The sequence below is a fragment of the Anomaloglossus baeobatrachus genome, chromosome 5, assembly GCF_048569485.1.
Source record: "Anomaloglossus baeobatrachus isolate aAnoBae1 chromosome 5, aAnoBae1.hap1, whole genome shotgun sequence".
In the NCBI taxonomy this organism is placed as follows: Eukaryota; Metazoa; Chordata; class Amphibia; order Anura; family Aromobatidae; genus Anomaloglossus; species Anomaloglossus baeobatrachus.
The window spans coordinates 254,696,574-254,723,450 of NC_134357.1; the positions used below are offsets into that span (position 1 = coordinate 254,696,574).

General features: G+C 45.5%; 1 protein-coding gene across 1 annotated transcript in view; it reads right to left on the reverse strand.

The window, feature by feature from the left end:
• RPS6KB2 (ribosomal protein S6 kinase B2) overlaps positions 1-21,332 on the reverse strand; it is a 50,511-nt gene extending 29,179 nt beyond the window's left edge. Inside the window, exons 1-4 of the mRNA XM_075349365.1 lie at positions 21,175-21,332; positions 16,384-16,418; positions 16,176-16,299; positions 11,863-11,931 (exon numbers count right to left, since the gene is read on the reverse strand). Coding sequence (XP_075205480.1) covers positions 11,863-11,931; positions 16,176-16,299; positions 16,384-16,418; positions 21,175-21,234 — 288 coding nt within the window. The 5' untranslated portion in view covers positions 21,235-21,332. The remainder of the gene's footprint in view (positions 1-11,862; positions 11,932-16,175; positions 16,300-16,383; positions 16,419-21,174) is intronic.
• Positions 21,333-26,877: the final 5,545 nt, after the last annotated feature.

The window sequence follows — 26,877 nt, forward strand, 5'->3', positions numbered from 1 at the left end:
GCTGCATGACCCAGTCCTCAATCAATCTGCGTAATGCTTTGGGTATAGTGGAGTTTGAGAGAGAATTAATCTTTTGAGAAATAGTGGAGGTGATATATATGAATTGACTTTGGATTGATTAGGGAAAGAGATAGGCCACCCTGAAAAGATGTGTTTTTAAAGGGAATGTGTCGTTAAAAAAAAAAAAAAATTCAATAACTGAAAAAAATGTTAAGTATTAATGTTTTGTTTAAATATTTGTTTTTAATTGAGCAAAATATAAAAAATTTTTTTTAAAAAGTTTGATATTTTCCACTGTTAAACACTAGGGGGAGCAGCTGTTGAAATCCTACAGAAATCCTACTGTAGAAAAAGCCTGGATTACAGCTGCAGTAAAGTGGGCGGAGTCTGCTCTCCTGTGTGTGATATCACCTCCCCCTCCCAACCTGAGTGTTTACAAAGGATAAGGGAAGATGAAATGTAGGGACACACTGCAGAGCCATTTTGTTGGTGACCAGAAATGTCTAAAGTGTCACTAAGGACAGCAGGAGTATCACACAGGATAGGGTTAGATACACGGCTCTGCAGACAGTATCACACAATAGGATTAGATACACGGCTCAGCAGACAGTATCACACAGGATAGGATTAGATACACGGCTCAGCAGACAGTATCACACAGGATAGGATTAGATACACAGATCTGCATACAGTATCACCAGTTCACGCAGAGGCCGACAGGGGGAGGTGTTTTTGGAGACGGTAGCAGCAGCAGTACTCACATGCAGAAGCACACAAACACACACACACACACACGGCAGCGGTGGTGGGGGGCAGAGCGGGGGGAGTGTCATTGGAGACGGTAACGGTGGGGGAGTGGCGGCGGCAGCAGCAGCAGTAGCGGGGGTTGCATAGAGCGGAGGGAGGGGGTGTCATTGGAGATGGTAACGGGGGGGGGGGGGGGGGGTGGGGAGGGTAGGCGGCCCCTACTCACACATCCCGGCAGTTGACAGGGGTAAAGTGGAGCAAACAGCATGGCTGTGAGCTCCACAATGATGGCGCCCATCTCCTCCCTCTGCTGTGATCTGGACAGCCCAGGGGGCGCGTCCAGGTCACAGCATACGCCTACTGTAACGTTACTGAATGGGGTTGGATCCCGACCACTGTTCTCTATGCACAGGGGCTGCCATAAAGGAGTTCGTTACTGTTAAACACACAGCAAACCCAACATGGCAGCCCCCAGTGCCTTCAGTAAAATTAGAATTAAATAAAAACTAAATAAGCTGTGATTTTAATTTTGTATTAAAAATACTTGATTTCATAATCACTATTTTTAATACAAAAATAAAAAACCACGACACCTTCCCTTTAAGGAGTATCTGAATCTGTGCAAGTTGTGGATGGTTTTAGTTTCTTTAGGTAGAGCATATCAGAGGATTGGTGCAGCCCAGGAAAAAAATCTTGGGAGGCGGGAGTGGAAGGTTCGGATTAGTGTGGATGTTAGTTGAAAGTGGTTTGCAGAATGTAGAGAACGGGTAGGGTGATAGAGGTGAGAGTGGAGATGTAGGGGGGAGACGCAATGTGGAGAGCTTTGTGGGTGAGAACAAGCAATTTAAATTGCATCCTATAATGTATGTATGTATGTATGTATAGTACAGTGTGAGAAAACTAGTCTCTTCACTATTGACATAATTACTCTGCAAGCAACACACTACATGAACCTCTCCCTGTTTTAACAGTTTGGAAATATGACGCTGCCTATTCCACCAAATAGTGAGTTATCTGTCCAACTGACTGATAATCCAAAGTCTTGCAAAAATCTGTTTTTACAAAACAATAATTACAAATCTTCTAGAAGTAAGTAGCCTTTATATAAAAAAAAACCAAAAAAAAAACCCATACATTTAGTAGGTTCTCATACAATAGTCGTTTAACTACATCTGGAACTGGTGCAGAACTAAGGTTACTTGACTTTTAGGGGGCTGAAAAGTTGAAAACTACCCATCGTCCCTTTTCTAGGGAACTTCCAAGGCCTTGGCTCAAAGAGCAAACTGAGAATGATATAAGTAAATCTTCACTTTAGCTATATAAACAGGGAAGTTCCAATGAATTTCTTCACTACTTACTAGGTATTGTGTGGTGGTACTCTTTGGACTATTATTTAAATGGGTTCTCTAAGAATGTAATAAAGAGAATTTTGTTACTTACCGTAAATTCTTTTTCTTATAGTTCCGTCATGGGAGACCCAGACCATGGGTGTATAGCTACTGCCTCCGGAGGACACACAAAGTTACTACACTCAAACGTGTAGCTCCTCCCTCCTAGCATATACACCCCCTGCTAGCCAGTCCTAGCCAGTTTAGTGCAAAAGCTGAAGGAGGACATCCACCCACAAGAAGAGACAGAGTAAAATCCGGAAGAACCGGAACGTCTGTCTACAACAATAACAGCCGGTGAAGACATACGGAACAAGAAACCTGCCAACAGGCAATAGGGAGGGTGCTGGGTCTCCCATGACGGAACTATAAGAAAAAGAATTTACGGTAAGTAACAAAATTCTCTTTTTCTTCATCGTTCCTATGGGAGACCCAGACCATGGGACGTCCTAAAGCAGTCCATGGGTGGGAATAAACAGACAACTGAGAAGCAGGCAAACCCAACTTCACAAATGGGCGACAGACGCCTGAAAGATGCGTCTGCCCAAGCCCGCATCTGCCAAAGCAAGAGCATGCCTTGGATAGAGCTTCGAAAAAGTATGCAGACTAATTCGAGCTGCAGTCTGACAGACCTACTGAGCCGTAGCCTGGCGCCTGAAAGCCCAAAAGGCACCGACAGGTCTGATCAAATGTGCTCTGATCCCCGGCGGGGAAGGCACTTGAGTACACTGGCAGGCCTCGGAAATGGCCGACCTAAGCCAACGAACCAGGGTCGGCTTAGATGCCGAGAGACCGCTACGTTGACTAGCAGTCAGTATCAGAGAGAGGTGCACCGCCTAATAACGGCGGTGCGAGACACATAGATCCGGGGCGCCCGCACCAGATCCAGGATATGCAACGCTTCCACAAAGCGATGACCAGGAGCCGGACAAAAGGAAGGCAGGAAAATTGCCCCGGATAAGGTGGAAGCAGTAACCACCTTAAGGAAAAAAGTCCGGAGTCGGACGGAGACCACCTTGTCTTGATGCAAAAGACCAAAAAAGGGGGTGACTCAGAGAGAGTGCAGCCAGAACTCCCTGGCGGGAAATTCTAGCCACCAGAAAGACTACTTTCTGTGAAAGATGAAACAAGGAAACCTGCCTAAGAGGCGCAAAGGGGGGTTTCCGGGAACCGGGAGGACCGGATTAAGGTCCCAGGGCTCCATAGGCCGCCGGAAAGGCGGAATGATGTGAGATGCGCCCTTAAAGGAGCGCACCGGAGCCAGCTGGACGATACGCCGCTGGCACATACTGACAGAGCCGAGACCTGTCCCTTAATGAGGGATAGTCCTAGCTGTAGACCGGACTGTGGAAGGGACAGGAGGGTCGGCAAGGCTAAAAAGGTCCAAGGACACTTTGGGGCTCGAGTCATAGCTGAGATGACTTCAGGAAGGATACCAGAAGTCGCCAAGATCCAGGACTCAATAGCTACGCCGTCAATCTGAGAATCCAGAATTCTGACGGAAAAAACGGACCTTTTGAGAAAAGGTCTGGAAGGTCCGGAAGATGCCATGGCAACCCAACGGATAGAAGGAGCAGGTCAGGGTACCAAGCCTGCCTGGGTCAGTCTGGAGTAAGAGAATGACCCGACGGCCCCCTTTACTGATCTTGCGCAGAAGGCAAGAGGTAGAGACGAAGCTGGGATCAAACATGAACCAGTGTGTCTACCGCAAAACCTGAGGATTGTGGACCACGGTTGGACAGCTGAAATAGTCTGCCTCGCAGTTTTGACATCTAGGATGTGGGCTGCGGATACGGTGGACTAGGAGTCCCTTGTCCACTGAAGAATGTTGAGGCGCTAAGATTGCCAGGCGGCTGAGTGTCCCGCCCTGGAAGTTGATGTAGGAAAACGCTGTCACGTTGTCCGACTGGACTCGAATGTGCCTAGCCGCCAACAGATGGTGAAGGCTTAGAGAGCTAGAAATACAGCTCTGATTTCCAGCCCATTGATGGAGATATACTGCTCCCAAGGCGGAAAGACCAGCACCCTGGTGAGGGTCACCCGGGACGGGGCCAGGAAGTCCCTGAGACAGAGTGGCCGAAACCACCACTGAAAACAAGCCCCTGGTCAGTGGCAAAGCCACCACCCCGTGGAAGGAGGGAGTTCGCGTGTGCAGCGGAAAACATCCAGTCTCAGAGGACGCAGGAGAAATTGGGCAAGGAATCACTTCCATTGACGCCACCGTTTGACCAGCACCTGTATTTGGTGTCTGATAGAACGACGTCGACCGCCAGCGGAGGGACTACTGATCGACTAAGAGCAGCTTTACAAGAGCCGACAGAGTCTCGAATTGCGTCCCTGAGAACCTCTGGTTCGAAGTCAGAGTGGACTTGAACAGAATGACAAGCCACCCGAATAGGTTAGAGTGGCGAGAGTAAGCGAAGTACTCTGCTAAGAGTCTGCACTGGATGAAGCCCCGAGAAGAAGGCCGTCCAGGGCAAACGATCACTGCCAATCCCTAGGGGTGCAGGACCCTAATCACAGCAGCCCCAATGAGAATACTCGAGGGGCCGTGGCTAACCCCAAGGGAAGAGCCACGAATTGGACCACTCCGATGGCAAAACGTAGTCAACGCTGGTGTGAAACTGCGATTGACCCCTGCAGAAAGGCATCTCTGATGCCGATGGCTGCTAGGGAATCTCCTTGGGTTCTTGATTGATCCGGTGAAAAAACACACGGCACAAGACCGAGACTCCATGTGAACACGCCACACCTGACCATGCTTGAAAAGCTAAAGAATCAGGTCGGGAGGCACCGCCCTCTTCGGGTACTAGAAATAGATTTAAACAAAAATCTCAGAACCGTTCCCAGTCGGGAACCGGTACAATTCCTCCATTGGCCTGCAAGAAATGCCACGGCCTGTGAGAAGGCGGCGGCCTTGGGGCCGGGAGGGGGTGACAGAAAAAATCTGTTTGGCGGGTGGACAGAATTCCATCCTGTAGCCATGGGAGATATATCCCGCCCCCACTGAACGGAGACGTGTTAGAACCATACGTCGCCAAGTGGAGGGAGCCTGCCACCGACCAGGAGGAGGTTGGCGTGGCTAGATAGCTCGGAGGAAGCTGACTAAGTGGCAGCATCTCCTGCGGTCTTCTGAAGACGCAGCTTCAAGCCAATTGGGTCTATGAACCTAGGCCGAGCTAGAGGACGATCAGATGGAGGAACGGAAACCACCGAAACCTCAACTGATTCCTGCCCTGGACAGGATCCCTGGTTTAGGTTTGTGGCAAGGAAGAACTCTCCTCGCTAAGAGCTTCCTAAATTTCATCCAGTTGGTTCCGAAGAGACTGGTCCCACCAAAGGGGAGCCCAGCAAGGAACCTCTATAGAGGCATCTGCCTTCCATTTCCGAAGCCACAGGAGCCTGCGGATAGTGAGGAAGTAGCCAAGACCACCGCCGTGCGGTGTCCAGCATGGCAGACCTGGCAGAGGATGAGAAGACTGAAGTTTGGAAGTTCAGGCAACCGTCTTGGGCATAGCGTCCCTGTGAGGGAAAGCATCTCCTCAGAGGAGCCATCAGCCACTGACGTAACGGTCCGGGCTGAGCCACCTGAGGTGAATGAGCCCACCTTTTGACCACCATTGGTGGACAGGGGAAACACAGTCCTCAGAATCACGCTTCATGGGAAGCGACTGTCAGAGCGGACCCTGGGCTGGTCACAGGGCCTGAAAACTGGAGTGGTTAAGGAACACACATAGTGTTCCCCTAGATAAGGTAACTCCGGCGGATTGAGGTCTAGTACAAAATTAATGTACCGTGGGATCCTTATAGAGGTGCCGTCAGCCACTGATACAACTATCCGGGCTGAAAGTCTAGACACCGGAGTGGCCACCCCTGGCGAATGAGTACACTCCTTGACCACCTCTGATGGGAGGGGGAGACAGGCAGCAGAACCCCGCTGTGGGATCTGCAGGACAGGCTGTGGGCTCGGACGCAGCGGGCTGAAAACTGGAGTGGTTAAGGAACACGCTCCTCGTCCTGTTAAAGGTATACTGATGCCTTTCTGCCAGCGGGGAATACTCCCCTGATACAGGCGGATGGAGGTCCAGTACAAGTATAATGGACGCAATCCAATCATTCGCATCCGCGTCACCTACGGACGGATCAAAGTACCTAAAGTAGCGTCCGAGCCCCTGGTAGAGACATCCTCCTCGCCCAGTGAGTCAGCTCGTAATCGGAGCTGCGGGACGGGGAGTACAGGGGACCCTACGTCTCCCTGTGAGGAGGACGGGGTCTGTGAGCTTTGCTGAGCGAGCAGAAAACGCCCTGAGAAGGGGGCTGCATGCTCAGCAGATGCCGGGACAGCCGACCCCTGGAAAAAAGATTCCCCCAGGGGTCAGCCACCGAAACCGGAGGAGCTGGAGGGACCATAAATGAGCCTCCAAGCTGAGGGGCCACAGTGGTTATGAGCTCGGTAGAGCCGTACGAGACTACCAAGCCTGCAGCCTCGCTCTGTGAGACATGCTGCAGAGGTGGGGGGCTCTGTCTAGAATGTTTAGAACAGGGTGGATAAAAATCTTGATTTTTTTAAAAAAATCAAAAAAAATCAGATTTTTTTGATTTAAATCAGATTTTTTTGATTTAAATCATTTGATTTAAATCAGATTTTTTAATCAAGTTGTACACAAGCAAAACTTTGTCTTTTTGCAAATCTAATTGTTTTACACAAATAAAAATATTAAAACAGTTGATTATGAAACCTAATAATTTTTATTTGCACTATTAAACACTCAGAATTGAACTACAGAGAGTAAGTACTTTTTAACAATAGCCTATCTCTAACGTTTGAAGTAAGCAAACATCTTCAGTGAATACATCAGTAATTTAAGCCTACTGTTTATTTAGGACTTTTAATAGGAAAACCAGTTGTCCTGCTTTAGCAGTTCCTAAGCGGTTAATTGCCAGACTTACCACTAGTACTAGGCTCCTGGTGCATAAGAAGCTGTGGGGGTTCATTGACATTAGTTGTATCACTATCAACATCTTCATTTCCCTTCTGGTTGCAGTTTTCATAATGTGATTTCAAACGGCAAACAAGTCCTTGGATATCCTTTTGACAGTATTTGCACTTTGCTCTTGCACCTTTCTTTCCAAGATCTGCTGCTGGCATCTCAACAAAATGAACCCAAATAGGGTCTCTCTTACGACCTGCTGCCATGGCTCACACAGATCACTTCTGAAGTTTGATTGTTACTACAGCCTGAGCCAAGCACTGCTGATGTTACTACAGCCTGAGCAAAGTACTGCTGACTATCCAACAAGTTTGGGCATGTCAACTGAATGCAGGGAAAAAGAAACTAAACCAAAACTGAAACCAAGCTAGAAGTGTGGAATTAAAGGGGCAGTATGAACAAAATGTGGAGGCTATTAATAGTTTATACAATTAAGACATGCTGCTTTTAAACACCTACCTATTGCCATATAGTAAAACAAAAAAGATTTTTACTTACTTTGGGGTCCCCCCCTCACCCTGGCGTTAGATCGTTGCCCCTAGTTTCGTCCGTGTAACTATGGGCGCACATGCACACTGCTCTCACTTCTCATTTTAATCGTGATTTATATTAAAAAAAACCTTTTGATTTAAATCAGTGATTTAAATCATGATTAAAATCATGATTTAAATCGATCCGATTTAAATAGAAAAAAATCTTGTGATTTAAATCATGATTTAAATCGGCGTGATTTAAATCAATCCACCCTGGTTTAGAATACCCAAGACAGGGGTTCAGCCCGGGGAGACTCCAGGCTGAGGTACCACAACATAAGAACCATTACAGTGTGGGTCTGTGCTAGTTCAGACAATATGCCTACATGCAGAACATGTAGTGTACAGCCTTGGAGCTTTGCTCCTAGTGTGAGACATGCTGCTGAGGAGGAGGTTCTATAATAAAGAATTAACTCCTTCAGAATGCCCTGCTAGTGTATAAAAGTGCACAACCAGAGGTTGTGACTTATCAGGCCGCTATTATGAGTGCCCCCCGGGTTCCAAGCCTGGACCCCCAGCCAGATATCCACTCCCTCTGCACTGCAGAGCAGCCAGCGCCGACCAACGTACTAAGAACGCTGAGAAAATGGCGCCCGAGTGAGGGGGGGGGGCGGGGGTTAACCCAGGAGCGGGAATCGGAGGGCTAAGGAGATGTACAGGGGAGGGAATCATCTCCTCAAAAAGGAGTGTCCTCCCCTATGCAGAGCGGCCGGTGGGCGGCGCTGCAGTGTCCCCCTGCATGACTGACATGCAGGGGAACGAAACGAAACTAGGCCGCGGCTGAAGCCGGGGCCTAGAGTTATACATGCGGCCGAAAATCAGGCATCATCGGCGCGGTACACAGTAAAAACCGTGGAACCGGCCGGAACACAGTGAAAAGCAGCATTATCAAAGTAAATCACTGTCCCCCCAATAAAGTGCCCCACATTGCAGAAGGACCCTCTGAATAACGTCTCTATACTTAGCTTTGAGACGCAGGGCCCAGTCCCTGGGTGGGGTGGGGGTCCAGTGCTCCGTCCAGCAGGGTCCTGCCAAAGGGCTGCGGATGGAGGCCGGTCTCCTGCAAGGCAGTGAGAACCGTGTGGGCTCTAACTTCAAGCCAGAGCCCCTAAGGGATGGTGAAGGAGCGCGGCATGAAGGGCTCTTTCCCTGAATCAACCTTAACAGCACCGCCGCCAGGGGGGTGTGAAGGGACATGCCGGGGGTCCAGTGGACCCGCTTTTCTTCCAAATCTTTAGAAAAAATGAAAAATCAAAAAAGGATGCATGTGTGTGTGTGATCCTCCTGACACAAAGCATGAAACTGGCTAGGACTGGCTAGCAGGGGGTGTATATGCTAGGAGGGAGGAGCTACACGTTTGAGTGTAGTAACTTTGTGTGTCCTCCGGAGGCAGTAGCTATACACCCATGGTCTGGGTCTCCCATAGGAACGATGAAGAAAAAATGGCTGTCATGTATTTGACACAATTGTATGTCTTCGTCACGTGTCAGTTTGGGTTTGAGCCTGAAGAAATACAGCTCTCAAGACCTGTGTCTCAACTGACAGAGGACAAATATATAATATATATATATATATATATATTTAGCTATAGTACCTGGGCAACGCCCAGCATAGTAACATTTTCCCAATGTCTGTCTCTTTCCGTCTGTCTGTGTCTCTCTATCCGTCTCCCCACCAACATCTTACCTCACACATAAGCTTCTTATACTAAATTTATTTTGTTCCTATATCAACCAATTACAGCTCCTATTAACCTAATAGCTCACAGCTCCATTGACTTTAATGGAGGAAGGATTTTTGGAGAGTAACTAAAGCGTGGGGTTAAATTTTCCAGTCAAAACAGTCTATGACGTTCCCTGAGTCACATGGGGCGCCTGTGCAAAATTTTATGATTGTAAATGCGACTTATTAGGTAAATGAGTATTTTGATCACATGATACTTTTTATACATGTTGTCCTACTCCAAGCTGTATAGGCTTGAGAGCCAACTACCAATTAAGTAAATCAGGTGATGTGCATCTCTGTAATGAGGAGGGGTGTGGTGTAATGACATCAACACCCTATATAAGGTGTGCTTAATTATTAGGCAACTTCCTTTCCTTTGGCAAAATGGGTCAGAAGAGAGATTTGACGGCTCTGAAAAGTCCAAAATTGTGAAATGTCTTGCAGAGGGATGCAGCAGTCTTTAAATTGCCAAACTTTTGAAGCGTGATCACCGAATAATCAAATGTTTCATGGCAAATAGCCAACAGGGTCGCAAGAAGCGTGTTTGGGCAAAAAAGGAGCAAAATAACTGCCCATGAATTGAGGAAAATCAAGCGTGAAGCTGCCAAGATGCCATTTTCCACCAGTTTGGCCATAATTCAGAGCTGCAACATTACTGGAGTATCAAAAAGCACAAGGTGTGCCATACTCAGGGACATGGCCAAGGTACGGAAGGCTTAAAAACGACCACCTTTGAACAAGAAACATAAGATAAAATGTCAAGACTGGGCCAAGAAATATCTTAAGACTGATTTTTCAAAGATTTTATGCACTGATGAAATGAGAGTGACTCTTGATGGGCCAGATGGATGGGCCAGAGGCTGGATCAGTAAAGGGCAGAGAGGTCCACTCCGGCTCAGACGCCAGCAAGGTGGAGGTGGGGTACTGGTATGGGCTGGTCTCATCAAAGATGAACTTGTGGGACCTTTTCGGGTTGAGGATGAAGTGAAGCTCAACTCCCAGACCTACTGCCAGTTTGTGGAAGACAACTTCTTCAGGCAGTGGTACAGGAAGTAGTCAGTATTGTCCAAGAAAAACATGATTTTCATGCAGGACAATGCTCCACCACATGCATCCAACTACTCCACAGCGTGGCTGGCCAGTAAAGGTTTAAAAGATAAAAAAAATAATGACATGGCCCCCTTGTTCACCTGATCTGAACCCCATGGAGAACCCTTGGTCCCTCACAAAATTTAAGCTCTACAGTGGAAAACAGTACACCTCTCGGAATAGTGTCTGGAGGCTGTGGTGGCTGCTGCACGCAATGTTGATCGTAAACAGATCAAGCAACTGACAGAATCTATGGATGGTAGGCTGTTGAGTGTCATCAGAAAGAAAGGTGGCTATATTGGTCATTAATTTTTTGGGGTTTTGTTTTTGCATGTCAGAAATGTTTATTTCTAAATTTTGTGCAGTTATATTGGTTTACCTGGTGAAAATAAATAAAAGTGAGATGGGAATATATTCGTTTTTTATTAAGTTGCCTAATAATTCTGCACAGTAATAGTTACCTGCACAAACAGATATCCTCCTAAGATAGCCAAATCTAAAAAATCCCCACTCAGAGTTCCAAAAATATTAAGCTTTGATATTTGAGTCTTTTGGGTTGATTGAGAACATAGTTGTTGATCAATAATAAAATTAAAAAAAAAAAAAAAAAAAAAAAAAAAATAGATTACACCGCCTTTGAAAAATAAGATTTTCATCAATTTCTCACTGAGCACAAGAAGAAATTCAAAAATGTTGACAGCACTGTGTTTTGTACAATTTTTTAAGCCATACCATGAAAGTAAAATTAATAATATAACTTCTATTACAAATCTTTTTACTCAAATTAGTTGATGCAAAAAAAGAACACGCCACATAAAAATGATGGCAATCATACCAATATTTGATGTAGTTTTTGATGTGGCGTGTATTCATTTTTGCATTCAGAAATTTGGATTAATAATGAAGATTTTTTTAATGAAAATTATATTATTAAGCTTACTTTCATATTATGGCTTTACAAAAAAATGAAACTCAACCTGTGTCAAAATTTTGGAAAATTGTTCTGAAGTTCAGTGAGATATTGATTAAAACCTTAACTTTTAAAAAGGGGGTGTACTCATTTATACTGATCCCTGTATATACTAAAGTGGTAAAGGAAGTGGTTGATGACCAATTTAACTGTTGTCACAGTCCCTTTTTTGATAATACCAGTCACGCCAGTGGAAATTATTCAGAGTGCCCCCATGTATACAGTAAATGTGAGCACCCTCTTTAATTACCTTGACATTTTTGTGATGATTGTATACACGGAAACCACTATCAAATAAAGAAATCATTCCTCCAATGAAAGACCTATGGGAGAGTTCTTAGGTCCCCTTTTTGGGCCAGTCCAAACCTTGTCAACACCATTTTAGAGAATATTTTTTATCTTCCACCCATAAAGCTCACCTTTTGCAAAACCTTCATTGCAAAAATTCTTCCTGAATTTGAGCCAGTCACCTTCTTCACCTGAAAAACCTGGAGAAAATGAGAGTTAGTTATGAAAAAGGTCAGAAAAAGGATCTGCCCCTAACTGGCAGCGGACATCCGCAGTGATGTGTACTGCTGCAGATATAATCCATATATAGTGTATATATATTACTGAAGTCACTGCCATCTTTGTACTCCCAGACTAGCTGAATTCTTCTAGGTTCTACATAGAAACACTACCGTATTTTTCAGACTATAAGATGCACCGGACCATAAGACGCACCCTGGTTTTAGAGGAGGAAAATAAAATTGTAAGCAAAAAATGTGATCATGACACTGTTATGGGGCGAGGATCTTCTGCTGACACTGTTATGGGGGTAATGTCCCCAAATTCTCTGCTAAGGTACCACATCCTGGTAATGATACTCCTGCCTTGTATATGTACCCCATCCTGGTATATGCCCTTATCCTGCCATCCTGCTATATACTGCCATCCTGCTATATACTGCCATCCTGCTATATACTGCCATCCTGCTATATACCGCCATCCATCCATCCTGCTATATGGCCCCATCCATCCTGCTATATGGCACGTATTCTGTATCACAAAAAAAACAAAACAAAAACCCTTTATACTCACCTTTCCTCACTATGCAGCATTGCTTCTCCCCCTGTCTGTGGCGGCAACAGCGCCGCTGGAGTGTGGAGCACTCACCGGCCACTTCCCTGAAGCATCGCGATGTCCTCCAGTTTGCTGGTCAGCTGACCTGCGTGACTAGCAGCGCGCACAGCGAAGACGTCATCGCTTTGCTCACCGCTCTCTACACAGATCAGCTGACCGGCACAAACAGGAGGACATCGCGAAGCTGTAGGGAAACGGTGAGTACTGTACACTGATTCACTGCTCCCCGCACTGATGATTATGCACGGGGGGCAGTGAATACAGCCACACATGTTCACACCAGGCTGCAGTTGCCAGGGGTGATCACGGCCGGCTGTATAATATGCGCGCACCCCGTTGCCGATTATCCCACCCACCTGTCAGCGCCGGCTTCAGCGCTGAGAGATGATGGGCGGGATGATGGGTGTGCATATGTAATGAACGGGCCCACGTGACATGCACTTTTGAAGGACACTACTCATTCAGTTACATATTGTACTGGAAAACAAAAAAATCCAAATGTGGAATTGCAAAAAAAAAAAAAAAAAAAATAAAAAATATAAGGGGGCAATTCCACAATTTTTTTTTTTTTTTTATGTACCATGTTAATCATATGGTAAAACTGACCTAGCAATATGATTCCCCAGGTCAGTATGTTTAATTTTTTTAAAGGGGTGAAAAAAAAAAAATTCAAATATTAGTGAAAAAAAATAAATAAAAATTTTGCTTTCATTGTCATTTTCTGAGCCCTGTAACATTTTTCATTTTCGGGATCTGGGGCTGTGTGAGGTCCTTTTTTTTACTCCCCACTTTATTAATTTAATATTTTGATAGACCAGACAATTCTGAAAGCGGAGACACCAAATGTGTATATTTTTTTTTATTTTCAATGGGGCAAAAGGTTTTTTTTTAACATATATTATATATAATATTAAATGCAGTAAAAAAATAAAAAACAAAATAGTTAAAAAAGGTAATTAAATATAAATTATATATATATTTATTTATATATATTTTTTTAACTATTTTTGTTTTATTTTTTACTGCATTATATTCCCTTTAAAGGACTTGATGCTGTCATTGTCTATGAATGCCTACTCCTACTATGAAGTCTATGAAGGCGAGCACAACAAGCCATTGGCACTTCGCAATCGCTTGACGAGGGTACAAATGGGTGGGATTAGTAACATGCTTCCAGTCAGCGCGTGTAAAATCCCACTGTCAGACTGACAGCGGCATTTAACTGGTGATCAGCTGCCAGGGGGAGGGGGATCTCCAATCCATCAGCAGCTGTTTGACGATTGATTAAATCTGCTGGACATTCCTGCAGTCTGCATGCAACCAGACAGGTCACCCATTGAGCATGTTTGGGATGCTCTAGTTCGGCGTATACGACAGCGTGTTCAATTCCTGCCAATATCCAGCAATTTCACACAGCCATTGTAGGGGGGGGGGGGCTGGGAGTGGGGAAAAAAAAAAAAAAAATCAACAAGCCACTATAAACAACATGATTAACTCTATGTGAAGCAGATGTGTATCACTGCAGGAGGTAAATGGTGGTCACACAAGATACAGACTGGTTTTCTGCCCCCCCCAATATGCATCCAGAGCCACAAGCAGTTCTGGGTGCATATTGCTAATCCTTCCCTAACCGTCCCTGTATACACTAGCATAGATAAAGAGAGCTTTAGAAAAAGGATTTATAAAGATCCTTTATGATATGCTAATGAGCGCAGGGACTAGTCGCAAGGGCGTTAATTCCTTTGGCTAGTCGGCCCCCTTAGCACGTTAGTACTCCCCTGTGGGTGAGCCTACATGCTAATGAATGTGCAGTGTCAGAGGATGATATCACTCACCTCTCCGCTGCCATAGCGTCTGAGTCCTGTATTTCGGCTAAGTGCGCATGATCCTTGGACTTCCGGTCATGTGCACTACATGGGTTTCGAGTCAGGACTCGTATACCCGGCTTCATAGTGCGCATGACCAAAAGTCCAGGATCGTGTGCACTGAGCCAAAATCCAGGATTTGGACGCGATGGCAGCAGAAAGGTGAGCGCGACCATCCTCTGACGATGCACATTCATTAGATAGGAACATCAAGGGAAAAACTTTTTTTTTCGCCGCACTTGTCATCACTCCAGAGACGGAAATTAATACAGCCAAGTCTTTATTGAGAATGCTATATACAGGTCAACACGTTTCTGGGGTCACAGCCCCCTTCAGGACAAAAATAGCACTGACAAGGATAGTAGGGTAATACAAGAACCAAGCTGGTTATATACACAGGTGAATGCGTCCTAGATCCTCCTTCCACTTTTTTTTTTTTTTTTTTTTTCAATAAGTGGCGGGATGTTCAAAAAGCGTATTACCGAAAAAAAAGAGGAAAGTTTATCCTTTCGAAGCAAAATCCTTTTTTCATCCCTACAAATAGAAAAGTATGATTTGGGCAGATCAGTTAGTGATCTGCCCTCCACTGTGGTAAACACGAGTTCTAGTATCACTATAAACATTTTTTTTGCAGTAAGATATGTGTATTTATATATTTTATCTTTATTTTCATTTTATTTCAGCGCCCTCTATGAGTTTATGGGAATATTATATTAATAGTGCCACATATGGGTAATTTGAACCCTAATCAACTTTCCTTTCCTTTTCGGTAATACACTTTTTGAACGTCCCGACACTTTTTGAAAAAAGAAAAAAAAAAGTGGAAGGAGGATCTATGACGCATTCACCTGTGTATATAACCAGCTTGGTACTTTTATTACCCTACTATCCTTGTCAGTGCTATTTTTGTCCTGAAGAAGGGGGCTGTGACCCCAGAAACGTGTTGACCTGTATATAGCATTCTCAATAAAGTGGATGCATTCATTTCCGTCTCTGGAATGGTGACAAGCGCGGCGAGAAAAAAACGGTTTTCCCTTTATGTACCTATCTGCCGGATTCTCCGATGCTGCAGCTATCTCCACCATTAGATGTTCTTCCAGATGTTGTGACCTTTCACAATCCCTACAGGCGAGTACATTCCTTCACCTCCTCTCCTCTTATATACCGGGTAAGACCCTATTGTGACTCTCCGTCCACAGGTTTTTTTTTTTTTTTTTATTTGCTGTGCATTCATTAGCATGTTAGCACGCCCTCAGGGGAGCACTAACATCCTAAGGGGGCCGACTAGCCAAGGGAAGTAACGCCCTTGCAACTAGTCCCTGGCCTCATTAGCATATGATAAAAGATCTTTAGAAACACTTTCTAAAGATCCCATTATCTATGCTAGTGTATACAGGGACGGTTAGGCAGGGATTAGCAATATGCACCCAGAACTGCCCATGGTTCTCTATACATATTGCACCTGACAGGTTCCCTTTAACCAAAAAATGTAGAGACCTTCCATAGAATGTGTAGAATTTTCTGAGTCAGAAAAAGAGGTGCTGTATTACCAGCTGGGGAATTCCACCACATCCATGCTATTTTTACACTTTGATATTGGGTCCTGTTCCAGGAGCAGGATTCAGGTTGGCATAGATCTAGGTTTCAACTACTGCTGGAGAGTCTTATGGAGTAACGACCCCTACAGGTTATTTATAAAGGTGTCGATGTGATCAAGAGCAGCCCATCAGGAGAAGTGGAGTTACCTTTCCATAACTGCCTCGCCCCAGGACGCGGAGGATGTGGAAGCACTGAGGGGAGAGGGTCTCCTGCCCCGGGCACATTCTGCTGTCTGCGAGATCATACTCCGTGGTACAAGAGAGGTCAGACCTGAGACACAACCCTACAGTTAGGACCAGCATGTCAGAAGCATTACAATAGCACAAAGTGACTGAGATTAATAGGAAAACTCACGTTTCACAAGATCCCGCAATCTCAGAATCATCATCCTGGAAGGAAGAAAAACAAGCCATTAAATACACAAGACAAGGCCTTTGGCACCAGCTCTCCACCCGGCCAAAGATCTACCACACAGTCCCCAGCCTTCTGTCTGGTGCCACTGGCCGGCCATCAGGGCCAGATAAAACTGATCACTAGGGGGAAATGGCTGCACTGCAGATCTTGTGGCTGGCAGTCAGTTAGCCCCGGGTACATAGATTTCACAGGGCAGTTTATAGCACTAAGTATAGGGAGCAACTCCCCAAGGGCACAAGCTGACACTGGCATATCGCTCTGTGATCAGAGGGCACTACTGCTTACCAGCTTGGGGAGCGTAATGATATGCCCAACACCTAGGCGGAGACATCAGTAACCGATAAGCCTGGATCTTCATATACCCCATTACTTAGTACAGATAATACTGACATTACTAGGTCTCTGCAATTATAGAAAAAGCCCCCCTAACCCTCCAAGAGAGACTCATTGTTCTAGCCTGTAGAGTAGGAACCCCTCCACCAAGTACAGCCACTAGGGCCAACATTAGCGACGTGGCAGCACACGAGTATGCAACATGGAACTGAAATCAGGGGGCGAACGCCGGCACCACCTCTACTGTATACAGGGAATGTGGTCACTCCAGCCAATTATACAGAGGGGGCCCTCAACAGGGGGTACACTAAAAGGTATTATACAGAGGAGGCGCTAAACAGGGGGTACACAAAAAGGTATTATACAGAGGAGGCCCTCCACAGGGGGTACACTAAAAGGTATTATACAGAGGAGGCGCTAAACAGGGGGTACACAAAAAGGTATTATACAGAGGAGGCCCTCCACAGGGGGTACACTAAAAGGTATTATACAGAGGAGGCGCTAAACAGGGGGTACACAAAAAGGTATTATACGGAGGAGGCCCTCAACAGGGGGTACACTAAAAGGTATTATGCGGAGGAGGCGCTCAACAGGGGGTACACTAAAAGGTATTATGTGGAGGAGGCGCTCAACAGAGGGTACACTAAAAGGTATTATACAGAGGAGGCGCTCAACAGGGGGTACACTAAAAGGTATTATACAGAGGAGGCGCTCAACAGGGTGTACACTAAAAGGTATTATACAGAGGAGGCGCTCAACAAGGGGTACACTAAAAGGTATTATACAGAGGAGGCGCTCAACAGGGGGTACACTAAAAGGTATTATACAGAGGAGGCGCTCAACAAGGGGTACACTAAAAGGTATTATACAGAGGAGGCGCTCAACAGGGGGTACACTAAAAGGTATTATACAGAGGAGGCGCTCAACAGGGGGTACACTAAAAGGTATTATACAGAGGAGGCGCTCAACAGGGGGTACACTAAAAGGTATTATACAGAGGAGGCGCTCAACAGAGGGTACACTAAAAGGTATTATACAGAGGAGGCCCTCCACAGGGGGTACACTAAAAGGTATTATACAGAGGAGGCCCTCCACAGGGGGTACACTAAAAGGTATTATACAGAGGAGGCCCTCCACAGGGGGTACACTAAAAGGTATTATACAGAGGAGGCGCTCAACAAGGGGTACACTAAAAGGTATTATACAGAGGAGGCGCTCAACAGGGGGTACACTAAAAGGTATTATGCGGAGGAGGCGCTCAACAGGGGGTACACTAAAAGGTATTATACAGAGGAGGCGCTCAACAGGGGGTACACTAAAAGGTATTATGTGGCGGAGGCGCTCAACAGAGGGTACACTAAAAGGTATTATACAGAGGAGGCGCTCAACAGAGGGTACACTAAAAGGTATTATACAGAGGAGGCGCTCAACAGGGGTACACTAAAAGGTATTATACAGAGGAGGCGCTCAACAGGGGGTACACTAAAAGGTATTATACAGAGGAGGCGCTCAACAGGGGTACACTAAAAGGTATTATACAGAGGAGGCCCTCCACAGGGGGTACACTAAAAGGTATTATACGGAGGAGGCCCTCAACAGGGGGTACACTAAAAGGTATTATACAGAGGAGGCGCTCAACAGGGGGTACACTAAAAGGTATTATACAGAGGAGGCGCTCAACAAGGGGTACACTAAAAGGTATTATACAGAGGAGGCGCTCAACAGGGGGTACACTAAAAGGTATTATACAGAGGAGGCGCTCAACAGGGGGTACACTAAAAGGTATTATACAGAGGAGGCGCTCAACAGGGGGTACACTAAAAGGTATTATACAGAGGAGGCGCTCAACAGAGGGTACACTAAAAGGTATTATACAGAGGAGGCCCTCCACAGGGGGTACACTAAAAGGTATTATACAGAGGAGGCCCTCCACAGGGGGTACACTAAAAGGTATTATACAGAGGAGGCCCTCCACAGGGGGTACACTAAAAGGTATTATACAGAGGAGGCGCTCAACAAGGGGTACACTAAAAGGTATTATACAGAGGAGGCGCTCAACAGGGGGTACACTAAAAGGTATTATGCGGAGGAGGCGCTCAACAGGGGGTACACTAAAAGGTATTATACAGAGGAGGCGCTCAACAGGGGGTACACTAAAAGGTATTATGTGGCGGAGGCGCTCAACAGAGGGTACACTAAAAGGTATTATACAGAGGAGGCGCTCAACAGAGGGTACACTAAAAGGTATTATACAGAGGAGGCGCTCAACAGGGGTACACTAAAAGGTATTATACAGAGGAGGCGCTCAACAGGGGGTACACTAAAAGGTATTATACAGAGGAGGCGCTCAACAGGGGTACACTAAAAGGTATTATACAGAGGAGGCCCTCCACAGGGGGTACACTAAAAGGTATTATACGGAGGAGGCCCTCAACAGGGGGTACACTAAAAGGTATTATACAGAGGAGGCGCTCAACAGGGGGTACACTAAAAGGTATTATGCGGAGGAGGCGCTCAACAGGGGGTACACTAAAAGGTATTATACAGAGGAGGCGCTCAACAGGGGGTACACTAAAAGGTATTATGTGGAGGAGGCGCTCAACAGAGGGTACACTAAAAGGTATTATACAGAGGAGGCGCTCAACAGGGGGTACACTAAAAGGTATTATGTGGAGGAGGCGCTCAACAGAGGGTACACTAAAAGGTATTATACAGAGGAGGCGCTCAACAGGGGGTACACTAAAAGGTATTATGTGGAGGAGGCGCTCAACAGGGGGTACACTAAAAGGTATTATACAGAGGCGGCGCTCAACAGGGGGTACACTAAAAGGTATTATACAGAGGAGGCCCTCCACAGGGGGTACACTAAAAGGTATTATACAGAGGAGGCGCTCAACAGGGGGGTACACTAAAAGGTATTATGTGGAGGAGGCGCTCAACAGGGGGTACACTAAAAGGTATTATGTGGAGGAGGCGCTCAACAGGGGGTACACTAAAAGGTATTATACAGAGGAGGCGCTCAACAGGGGTACACTAAAAGGTATTATACAGAGGAGGCGCTCAACAGGGGGTACACTAAAAGGTATGATACAGAGGAGGCGCTCAACAGAGGGTACACTAAAAGGTATTATACAGAGGAGGCGCTCAACAGGGGGTACACTAAAAGGTATTATACAGAGGAGGCGCTCAACAGGGGTACACTAAAAGGTATTATACAGAGGAGGCCCTCCACAGGGGGTACACTAAAAGGTATTATGTGGAGGAGGCGCTCAACAGAGGGTACACTAAAAGGTATTATACAGAGGAGGCGCTCAACAGGGGGTACACTAAAAGGTATTATGTGGAGGAGGCGCTCAACAGGGGGTACACTAAAAGGTATTATACAGAGGAGGCGCTCAACAGGGGGTACACTAAAAGGTATTATACAGAGGAGGCCCTCCACAGGGGGTACACTAAAAGGTATTATACAGAGGAGGCGCTCAACAGGGGGGTACACTAAAAGGTATTATGTGGAGGAGGCGCTCAACAGGGGGTACACTAAAAGGTATTATGTGGAGGAGGCGCTCAACAGGGGGTACACTAAAAGGTATTATACAGAGGAGGCGCTCAACAGGGGTACACTAAAAGGTATTATACAGAGGAGGCGCTCAACAGGGGGTACACTAAAAGGTATTATACAGAGGAGGCGCTCAACAGGGGGTACACTAAAAGGTATTATACAGAGGAGGCGCTCAACAGGGGTACACTAAAAGGTATACAGAGGAGGCGCTCAACAGGGGGTACACTAAAAGGTATTATACAGAGGAGGCGCTCAACAAGGGGTACACTAAAGCGTTTTGTACGGAGGAGGCTCTGACAACGGGGGGGGACACCAACGTATTTTATACGTATTACATACCGTAGAGGGGTACACTACAACTTATACGCAGGGGGGTTACTACACCTTACACCAATACAGAGGAGGCATCGAATCAGTGACACTCTACCGGAGGGCCCCCCCCTCACAGCGGTGACACTCTACCGGAGGGCCCCCCCCCTCACAGCGGTGACACTCTACCGGAGGGCCCCCCCCCTCACAGCGGTGACACTCTACAGGAGGCGCCCCCTCACATCGGTCGCACTCTACAGGAGGTACATTCACTACAGCCTTTGGGTGCGGTGTCCCGATCGTATGCACCCAGCACGTCCAGAATTCCAATAGCACACACTGGACACTGCAGTCACGTGACTGGCCCGGGATGAACAGCGCACCGTTTTGTTATGATCAGTCTTTTTAACCCTTTCGCACAACGTCGATGTAAACAAACAACAGTGTGAGGTCTGCACAGCCCGTGCCCACCAATAACCGCTGCACACTCAGCTCCTCCCCCAGAAGCCCCCGACCACCGTCTTACTTACCGCCTCGTTCTCCTCACTGTTCTCCTCCGATTCCAAGTCCAAGTCGAAAACAGCTGCCATTGCAGCGGCACCCGGACCAAAAAGAGAGAGCAACTTCCGGGAACCTGTAAATAGAGGAATGCAGCTGAGCGGCTAAGTTTCCTTCCTGTCCCCGTGTAGTACCGCAGTACGTCCTCTGGGCTACAGTAAAATGGCGGCCGTCCACTGCAAACACCCAGGCTAGTTGTTTTTCTGTACTTTGGTGAGGACATCACTATGGTCTGCCACATCCTCACGGGGGAGCTCTACAGGAACCTGTCCCACATATGCCACGTACAGGCACAGCGGTCTTATCACGCCCCAGAGGGGAGCATTACTGTGGGGGATGGTCTGTGCGATTTTCTGACACACTTTGTAATAAAGTTTATTCCCATACATGGGTCCTATACATGTTCTTATGTGTACGGTGACGTCTCCAGTGAGACCTCACCTCCGGCCTACAGTGTGGCAATGACAACCGTCCAGTCAGCCAGATCCCTACGGGGCAGGAGTGTATAATGGAACGTGTGGCGGAATGATGGCGGCTGGTCGCTGCTTAATACTAGGCTGTGTGGGCTCAACCCCTAATCACTGTAGTAAATTACCCACCACATAGTATTATGATGCCCCCTGTTCACGCACCTTCCTACATCAGTATGCACAGCTCTGCTACATCAATATTCACAGCTCTGCTACATCAATATTCACAGCTCTGCTACATCAGTATGCACAGCTCTTACATCAATATGCACAGCTCTGCTACATCAGTATGCACAGCTCTTACATCAATATGCACAGCTCTTCTACATCAGTATGCACAGCTCTGTTACATCAGTATGCACAGCTCTTACATCAATATGCACAGCTCTGCTACATCAGTATGCACAGCTCTTACATCAATATGCACAGCTCTGCTACATCAGTATGCACAGCTCTGTTACATCAGTATGCACAGCTTTGCTACATCAGTACGCACAGTTCTGTTACATCAGTATGCACAGCTCTTTCATCAATATGCACAGCTCTGCTACATCAGTATGCACAGCTCTTACATCAATATGCACAGCTCTTCTACATCAGTATGCACAGCTCTTACATCAATATGCACAGCTCTTCTACATCAGTATGCACAGCTCTGTTACATCAGTATGCACAGCTCTTACATCAGTATGCACAGCTCTTCTACATCAGTATGCACAGCTCTGTTACATCAGTATGCACAGCTCTTACATCAATATGCACAGCTCTGCTACATCAGTATGCACAGCTCTTACATCAATATGCACAGCTCTGCTACATCAGTATGCACAGCTCTGTTACATCAGTATGCACAGCTCTTACATCAATATGCACAGCTCTGCTACATCAGTATGCACAGCTCTTACATCAATATGCACAGCTCTGCTACATCAGTATGCACAGCTCTGCTACATCAGTATGCACAGCTATTACATCAATATGCACAGCTCTGCTACATCAGTATGCACAGCTCTTACATCAATATGCACAGCTCTGCTACATCAGTATGCACAGCTCTGCTACATCAGTATGCACAGCTCTTACATCAATATGCACAGCTCTGCTACATCAGTATGCACAGCTCTGTTACATCAGTATGCACAGCTCTGTTACCAGTATGCACAGCTCTGTTACATCAATATGCACAGCTCTGTTATATCAATATGCACAGCTCTGCTACATCAGTATGCACAGCTCTGTTACATCAGTATGCACAGCTCTGCTACATCAGTATGCACAGCTCTGTAACATCAGTATGCACAGCTCTGCTACATCAATATTCACAGCTCTGCTACATCAGTATGCACAACTCTGTTACATCAGTATGCACAGTTCTTTACATCAATATGCACAGCTCTGTTACATCAGTATACACAGCTCTGTTACATCAATATGCACAGCTGATACATCAGTATGCACAGCTCTGCTACATCAGTATGCACAGCTCTTACATCAATATGCACAGCTCTGCTACATCAAGATTCACAGCTCTGTTACATCAGTATGCACAGCTCTGGTACATCAGTATGCACAGCTCTGCTACATCAGTATGCACAGCTGTTACATCAATCTGCACAGCTCTGCTAAAGTAATATGCACAGCTCTGCTACATCAGTGTGCACAGCTGTTACATCAATATGTACAGCACTGCTACATCAGTATGCACAGCTCTGCTACATCAGTATGCACAGCTCTTAGATCAATATTCACAGCTCTGTTACATCAATATGCACAGCTCTGCTACATTAATATGCACCGCTCTGCTACATCAGTATGCACAGCTCTGTTACATCAATCTGCACACCTCTGCTACATCAGTATGCACAGCTCTGTTACATCAGTATGCACAGCTCTTACATCAATATGCACAGCTCTGCTACATCAGTATGCACAGCTCTTACATCAATATGCACAGCTCTGCTACATCAGTATGCACAGCTCTGCTACATCAGTATGCACAGCTATTACATCAATATGCACCGCTCTGCTACATCAGTATGCACAGCTCTGTTACATCAATCTGCACAGCTCTTCTACATCAGTATGCACAGCTCTTACATCAATATGCACAGCTCTGCTACACTAATATGCACAGCTCTGCTATATCAGTGTGCACAGCTGTTACATCAGTATGCACAGCTGTGCTACATCAGTATGCACAGCTCTGTTGCATCAATCTGCACAGCTCTGCTACATCAGTATGCACAGCTCATACATCAATATGCACAGCTCTGCTACATTAATATGCACAGCTCTGCTACATCAGTGTGCACAGATGTTACATCAATATGTACAGACTGCTACATCAGTATAAACAGCTCTGCTTCATCAATACACAGATACAACTCTGCTATATTGATAAACACGGCTGTGCTACAAGAGTACACACAAAGCTCTGCCACATCAACACACACAGTTCTAATACATCAATCCAAACACACCTCTGCTACATCAATACACAATCAAAAACACAATTCTGCTACATCAGTACACATACATATAACTCTGCTACATCACTACACACAGACACAGCTCTGCTATATTAATACACATGGCTGTGCTACATCAATACACACACATAAACACAAAGGTCTGCTATATCAATACACACAGATCTACTACATCAATATACACAGACACAGCTCTGATATATTAATACACACGGCTGTGCTACATCAATACACACACATACACACAAAGGTCTGCTATATCAATACACACAGATCTATTACATCAATACACAGCTATGCTACATCAATACACCCAGACAGCTCTGCTATATTAATATATACTGCTGTGCTGCATCAATACACACAGCTATGCAACATCAATACACAGACACAGCTCTGCTAAATTAATATACACTGTTGTGCTGCATCAATACACACAGCTATGCTACATCAATACACAGACACAGCTCTGCTATATTAATATACATCGCTGTGCTACATCAATACACAGCTCTACTACATCAATACACACAGACAGCTCTACTATATTAATATACACTATTGTGCTGCATCAATACACACAGCTATGCTACATGAATACACAGACACAGCTCTGCTATATTAATATACATGGCTGTGCTACATCAATACACACACATACACACAAAGGTCTGCTATATCAATACACACAGATCTACTACATCAATACACAGCTATGCTACATCAATACACCCAGACAGCCCTGCTATATTAATATACACTGCTGTGCTGCATCAATACACAGAGCTATGCTACATCAATACACAGACACAGCTCTGCTATATTAATATATATGGCTGTGCTACATCAATACACAGCTCTACTACATCAATACACACAGACAGCTCTACTATATTAATATACACTACTGTGCTGCATCAATACACACAGCTATGCTACATCAATACACAGACACAGCTCTGCTATATTAATATACATGGCTGTGCTACATCAATACACAGCTCTACTACATCAATACACACAACTCTGGTACATCAATACACACACATACATACAGCTCTACTACATCAATTCACACAGCTCTGGTACATCAATACACACACATACATACAGCTCTGCTACATCAATACAGACACTGCTCTGCTATATTAATACACACATCAATATCTGCTATATTAATACACACATCAATACACTCAAAGCTCTACTACATTAATACACACAGCTCTGCAACATCAATGCACAGCTCTGCTACATCAATGCACACAACTCTGCTATGTCAATACATACAGCTCTGCTACATCAATACACATAGTTCTGCTACATCAATAAACACAGTTCTGCTACATCAATACACACAGTGCTGCTACATCAATACACACAGCTCTGCTACATCAATACACACACATACATACAGCTCTGCTACATCAATGCACAGAACTCTGCTATGTCAATACACACCGCTCTGCTACATCAATACACACAGTTCTGCTACATCAATACACACAGCTCTGCTACATCAATACACACACATACATACAGCTCTGCTACATCAATGCACACAACTCTGCTATGTCAATACACACCGCTCTGCTATGTCAATACACACAGTTCTAATACATCAATACACACAGCTCTGCTACATCAATACACACAAGAGGATAAAAACTGTAAAGACAAAAGTCGTAATATGGGGTCTTATCCTTGTGGGATGGATGGAACAGTGTATCAGAAATTGCTCACCTGGGAAGGTTGTGAGATCGTCACAACCACCATAATGGCTTGAATTTTACAGCTGTAGCAGCCTCCATGGAGAGTAGATTGTAGATGAAAAGATTAAAACCGCGCTGCTGTAACAATGGAATAGACGGGATAAGATAAAAGGTGATATTTATTTTCTACGCATTTCGGAGACTATGTGTCCTTCAGGAAAAATCACAAATGTGCATCATCCTCAGCGGTGAGAATCTACAGTATATATAGGAAACGGTCATTTGAATTTCAAAAAAAGGCGCACAGATACCGGAGCGGTCACCTGGCAGGGCTCCAAGAAGTAAAAACACCGATATACAGTAGAGACCAAAAGTTTGGACACACCTTCTCATTCAAAGAGTATTCTTTATTTTCATGACTCTAAAAATTGTAGATTCACATTGAAGGCATCAAAACTATGAATTAAAACATGTGGAATGAAATACTTAAAGTGTGAAACAATTGAAAATATGTCTTATATTCTAGGCTTTTCAAAGTAGCCACCTTTTGCTTTCATTACTGCTTTGCACACTCTTGGCATTCTCTTGATGAGCTTGAAGAGATAGTCACCGGAAATGGTTTTCCAACTGTCTTGAAGGAGTTCCCAGAGATGCTTAGCACTTGTTGGCCCTTTTGCCTTCACTCTGCGGTCCAGCTCACCCCCAAACCATCTCGATTGGGTTCAGGTCTGGTGACTGTGGAGGCCAGGTCATCTGGCGTAGCACCCCATCACTTTACTTCTTAGTGAAATATCCCTAAGGCTATGTGCGCACTAGGCCGTTTTACCAGTGGATTTACCAGCGGATTTGCTGCGGAAATTTCTTGAGAAAGGTTTGAAATCTTTCTGCAGACATTTCCCAGCACCCAGGTACCTGCAGAATACCCCCGGTATTTCACTCCATTCACTGTAATGTAATCGCGAAATTCCTGGGGTATACCGCAGGTAGCAAATAATGTGCGGTAT